This window comes from Arachis ipaensis, chromosome B04 (genome assembly GCF_000816755.2).
Source record: "Arachis ipaensis cultivar K30076 chromosome B04, Araip1.1, whole genome shotgun sequence".
NCBI lineage: Eukaryota > Viridiplantae > Streptophyta > Magnoliopsida > Fabales > Fabaceae > Arachis > Arachis ipaensis.
Window position 1 is genome coordinate 76,633,708 of NC_029788.2, and position 6,052 is coordinate 76,639,759.

General features: G+C 35.3%; 1 protein-coding gene across 4 annotated transcripts in view; it reads left to right on the forward strand.

Moving 5' to 3' along the window:
• The window catches only part of LOC107639399 (ultraviolet-B receptor UVR8), a 7,987-nt gene continuing 2,930 nt past the window's right edge, over positions 996-6,052 (forward strand). For 2 of the 4 annotated variants that reach the window (XR_001620122.2, XM_016342878.2), the window contains exons 1-7: positions 998-1,462; positions 1,665-1,738; positions 1,838-1,922; positions 3,727-3,858; positions 3,959-4,189; positions 4,372-4,605; positions 4,831-4,874. Coding sequence is in view for 3 of the 4 variants with exons in the window: in XM_016342878.2 (XP_016198364.1) it covers positions 1,234-1,462; positions 1,665-1,738; positions 1,838-1,922; positions 3,727-3,858; positions 3,959-4,189; positions 4,372-4,605; positions 4,831-4,874 (1,029 nt within the window). In the remaining variant the exon portion in view is untranslated. Of the gene's footprint in view, positions 1,463-1,664; positions 1,739-1,837; positions 1,923-3,726; positions 3,859-3,958; positions 4,190-4,371; positions 4,606-4,830; positions 4,875-6,052 lie in introns of all 4 variants that reach the window. The other 2 variants (XM_021121228.1, XM_016342877.2) reach the window with 2 other exon arrangements.

Here is a 6,052-nt window from a genome sequence, read left to right on the forward strand (position 1 = left end):
TATTGGAATTGCTGGTTCTTCGTCACTTGAATAATCTAGGATGTGTTCTTCATTTTCTATATTTTCAGAATTTACTAATTCTTCTTCTATTTGAAATCCTTGTTCCATAATATTATTTTCTTGAGCTATTTTTAATTGTTTAAAAAGCATTGTAACTTCTTCTAATTTTTCTTCAATATTCATAATTTTAGTGGTGGTTTTACTTTTAAATCTGTTATGTTGATTATATTTTGAAATTTTTCTTCTTTTGGATTTTCTTTTTCCTTATTTCTTTGAAATTTTATGGATACTAGTATTTCTTCAAGCATATCTACTATAGAATTTAATTGTGGGTTAAAAGTATGATAAAGATGTGGGGAATCATTTCCATGATAACATTTCTTAGAAATTCCGTGTGAAAAATAAGTTTTTTCAGGTTTTTGAAGTCCTTCAATAAAGCTTATAGTAAAATAAAGATTTTGAGAAAAATCATTTTGTATTGATTTTAAGAATTCGGTGTCATTACAGTTAACATTAGTTAAAATCATTAATTTTTGATCTATTAATTTTGATAACTTAATTATTTTTTCTCTTAAATCTTCTAATTTACTTTTTTCCATTAGGTGACGCTTTTCTTTGTGAAGAGCTACGGTTTTAAGTGAAAAGTGTGACTTTAAAAAGTGTGGTTTAAGTAAGCAAATCTTTAAATCTGTACAGATTTAGATCTGTACCATATAATTTTCTATTAAATAATATTCCAGGCGCATATGAATCATGATATACATATTGTTATCAGATTAATTAAAAAAATAGAAAAAGAAGATACGTGTCGATCTATGGAGGCACCTCGGGCTCTAGTCAGAGGTCCCCCTATCTTCCAGAAACTTCCACACTATACTCGCCACTTCAAGTATGTGCAAATCCAAAGTGCGGTGCTGATTGTGCCACGTGTTCAAAATGCCACGTCATCATCCGAGGTGGCCACAGCTATAACCTTGTAATTGATACGCCTACTTTCAACTCTTTTCTCTTCTTCCTCCTCCTCTTTCCTATCCCCGTGTTTTTTCTCAGCTTTTCCTTTTTCTCTGTTTTGCTTCAACGACCAGCACCCATCGTCGTTTTGTTGTTATTTTTTTCTTCTTTTTGCAGATAGAGCTCTGTGTTCTGCTTCTGTCTGCGTTTTGAGCTTATACTTCTCGTTTGGAGATTTGTTTTCTTTTTTTTTTTAAATTTTTGTTTTTGTTGGTTCTCGCGATGAACGGAAACGAAGGAGCGGCGGAAGAGACGAAGGTGGAGGAGGAGAAGAAGGAGGAAGAGTGCAAGGAGAAAATGGTGTACATGTGGGGCTACCTTCCCGGAGCCTCGCCGGAGAAAACTCCGATACTGTCTCCGGCGTCGGTAAGCCTCTCTGATCCCTCCATCGCCGGAGATTCCTGGAAAGACGTTTGTGGCGGCGGTTGTGGATTCGCCATGGCCATTTCAGGTTCGATACTTCAATCCCTTGACTCTCCGATGACTAGAATCCAGATCGAAAACGGTTACATAGTTTCGCGAACGTTCTAGATCTAAATCCTTTAGGAACAGATCCTGGAACGTGTTCCCCCTCCCCCCTATTAGTTCCAGTTGTTGAATGAAATCTGAATTGGTTGATTTGTGTTTTTTGTGGTTCCATTTTTTCGCTGCAGAGAAAGGGAAGCTGGTGACGTGGGGCTCCGCGGATGATGAGAGCCAGAGTTATTTGACGTCGGGGAAGCGTGGGGTAATGCAGTTCGCGTCCTTGTTTTGAGTTGATTTTTTAGGTCTGAATCGGTGTTGGAATTGATTTTGCAACTTGTTTTGTTGCATGTGTCGGTTGAAGGAGACTCCAGGAGCTTTTGAGCTCCCCACTGATGCTGCAGTGCTGAAGGCTGCTGCTGGTTGGGCTCATTGCGCCTCGGTCACTGGTAATGCTTCTAATTCCCCCTATCTTGTAGATGTTGAAAGGTCATTATTTTTTGAGATTGTTAATTTGAGCTTTGAATCAGTTTAGTGGACTACCAGTGAGAGCCTGAAATAAGAACGAAGAAGGATGTTGATTTCTAGTTTAATTGCTTGGATTTCAATTTTTTTAAACTATGAATTAGTATAAAAGAGTGATATTCTGCTATGATACGGTTGTGATCATAATTTTTCAGATTAACTAAATGGGATTTAGTATATAGCCCAGCAATTTTTGGTTGCTTTCGTATAAGAGAATAGTTAAAGGGCTTATCATAGTCAATGGCATCGCTGTAGTATATAAAAAAAAGTAGTGTGGAATTAATTTGAAAACATAAATATATAATACTTAATTTGGCCTCCTGAAATCTGGCCTCGGACTTAAATTGACATCTAAGACTTTAATTGATCCAAATTGGACCTCCAAATTTACAATGCGCGTTAGCCCTTGAGCTCATTTCCGGTAATGCCGTAATGGTATGTTGATTTGGCATGTTAATTTGTCACGCTGGATAAAACAAATCAACATCGTTTTATATTGGCACCCAATCTTCAATGAAATGATGTCGTTTCACACGAATGAGGTAAAATGCATATCGTTTTATGACCATCACTAGTGAGAAAAAGATGTGTTTTGTGTGAAACGACGTCATTTCGTTCAAGATTGGGTGCCAATATGAAACGACGTTTTGTTCTATCCAGGATGGCAAGTTAAAGGGCCAAATCAACATGCTATTGACGGAGATGAGCTCAGGGGCTAACGCGAGTTACTGTTGTAATTTTGGAGTCTAATTTGGGTCAGTTGCCATTTTAGGGAGTCAATTTAAGTCCGACCTCAAATTTTAGGGTATTAACTCCTATAAGATCAATGGTTGAATCGAAGAAAATTAAACTATATAAAAATGTCTTTCAATGAAGTACACTAAGATTTTCATGCAGTAACTAGGATCTCAATTTTATAAGATTTTTATTTGTTGAATTAGTAAAGATGGAAAGAAAGATGAAGAAATAAAATATTTGAAATTCATTTTAACATTATCGTTACATGCTGAAGATTTTAGTCAAGTTCATACACAATAGCTTGGAAGGAAATGAAAGTTATTTCCAATTTTTATCCTTTTAGTTCAGTGTCTGATGTCTCCCCATTTACTTATTATGCCCATATTAGATACTGGTATGGGCATGGAAATTGTGAAAAATAGGACATTCGTTTGGGAGTATATTATACCAAAAAAAAAAAAAAATTACAAATAAATAAGTAATTCAATAATAAAACAAACAATTTGAGTAAGGTACCAGTAAAAATATCTAAAGAGACATAAGATTTTGCCGACTTTATAATAGTAGTTGTTCTCATTTAAAATAAATCAATTAGTTTAGCCTAGAGATTTGATATTTTATGAAGACATATTTGTATTTTGGTAATTCTTTTGTTCTAATATTTAATCAATAAGCTCCAAGTCTGAGTGGACGGCAATGTTTCGGGTGGAAACATTTTAACCTATGTTTTAAAGGCCAAATACTAGATCATAAAAAAGATTTCGATATAACAACACATACCATTACTGTTGAAAAGGTTTTAAATTTTTATTTAATTTTCTGGGTCTGTTAACTCACCTTTGAAAGGAGAATCACTTAGTGGGAAAATTTTAGTTTGTAGTTAACTCAGCGTTCAGTGTTTCAAAGAATGACTTGAAATAGCTTACCCTTAGGTAATGGCCCAGAGATAACACTAACACCTTGCTATTGAATTTAATGCTCCATTTGTAGAAGAAGGTGAAGTCTATGCATGGGGATGGAAAGAATGTGTGCCTTCTGGTAAAGTTATTACTGATTTCATAGCTGCAGGAAGCCTGCAAAAGGATATTTCTGGGAAACAAAGCTCATCAATAGCTGATCAAGGTACTAATCATCACATACATATGCATCAAAATAATTTAACATCAAAGAGAGTTCTCTGATATCATTTCAGGTAGCTAATGGAATTTGAGACGTTAAACAGGAAGCCCACAAAGCTCAAACACAAGTAGTGGGTCAGACTCTCATCATGACAACAAGAAAGCTGGAGAGGAAGCTATTAAGAGAAGAAAAATCTCATTTGCGAGACAGGAATCCGACAGTCCAGCATCTGGAGATGAATTCTTTACTGTTTCACCTTCTCTTATTACCCTTGGGCCTGGGGTCAAGATTACCTCTGTAGCAGCTGGTGGGAGGCATACACTAGCACTGTCAGGTAATTCCCTTTGTGTCTATCTGTACCTAGTGATTATGATCCTATGATCCTCTAGGTGTAGCTGGTTTGTTCTTGTGGTTACAACATATAGTTTTGTAGGTTCTATGAAGTATGAAGATATGGAAGGTTTTTTGATGTAAAGCAAGACCCCTGATGCATCATGTTTTCACCAAAGTTTTCAGATGTGGGACAGGTTTGGGGTTGGGGCTATGGAGGTGAAGGACAGCTAGGTTTGGGTTCTCGAGTGAAGATGGTGTCATCTCCTCACGTTATACCTTGTATGGAGTCCACTTCTGGGAAAGATAGGTCATCAACTGCTCATCAAGGAAGTGGCGCTGGGGCACAAGTATCAAAGGTTCCTGGAAGTTATGTGAAGGAAATTGCTTGTGGAGGTCGGCATAGCGCTGTTGTGACAGGTCAACATTTCATTGCTCTCTTGTAGTCTTGCACAAGTATATCTTTGTTATATGAGCTGCACTAAATATTTATATCATATGCTATGAAGGCCAAATTCACTTTTAGAATACTATAGGCTAGTTACTAAACTCGAGATGGTCATTATGGTCGACAGAAGTCCAGCTAATTATAACCAAGGACCATTTTGATATGTAAACTGATTTTTTCTTATTTTTTTTGTGTAGATGCTGGGGCACTCCTTACTTTTGGCTGGGGCCTGTATGGTCAGGTGAGCTTGTTATTAAAATACATTTTAATATTTTATTAGTTCATTTTTTGTCTAGAGGGAAGGCATTTATTGTATTGACAATAATAAGTTAGAATGCACACATAAAAAAGCTCCAACTAGTGATTGTGGGACAAATTTGTTTTTGTTTATTTTTATTTATTGTGCTGTTGGTAGATTCATTTCAATCCAACTTTTTTACATAGATGCCACGGCCTAGTGAGGAATGGCTTTGTTATTATCTCAACCCCGGGATTGTTCAAAAATTGTGGCAGAACCTACCGTTAGTTATGTAGTAGGGTAAACCACCAAAAATGCACCCGAATAATTTTGTCGCTGACAAAAATACACTCGAATTTTGTTATTGACAAAAATGCCCTGAAATAATTTAAAAACGCGACAAAAATGTCCAACATTAGTATTCTCAAAATATTGCTTTAGAGATTGAATTTTGATGCGGTTGTTTGCAAGCATGATTAGAAAAATGAGATATTGTTATCCTTAAAATTTGGTGATCTTTCGCTAAGTATATATTATTTTTGTGATTTTTTTTTTGTCAACAACCAATAATAGTTTTAAAAAATCACAAAAAAATATATACTTAGCAAAAAATCACCAAATTTTAAGGATAATATCTCATTTTTCTGATCATGCTTGCAAAAAATTGCATCAAAATTCGATCTCTAAAACATTTTTTGAGAAATACATATTTAATATTGAATATTTTTGTCGCGTTTTTAAATTATTTGAGGGCATTTTTGTCGATAGGAAAATTCGAATGTATTTTTGTCAGTGACAAAATTATTCGAGTGCAATTTTGGTAGTTTGCCCTATGTAATAGTATAGTTATGGACCATATTGGACCATGACCCAAAAAGAAAATTGTCTATTCACAGAATTGTTGAACAGACTAAGTATTTGAAGTTTCTTTGTTTTCTAGAAGGAAGGGAAAAAATGCATAAGATGATAAAGTGGATTTGGGAAATCTTATGTTCCATTAAGTTGAAGGAGATACAGATATAGACAACTAACTGTATGCAAGAAAGTAAGGGTATAACACAACTAACTGTATGAAAGAATATAAGGTATGCAAAATAACCTTATCAATGAAACCAATGCCACCAATAAATTAGGATAGGGTTTACTACTTAAGCTTCAGACATCGGGAGTCCGGCAAAGAA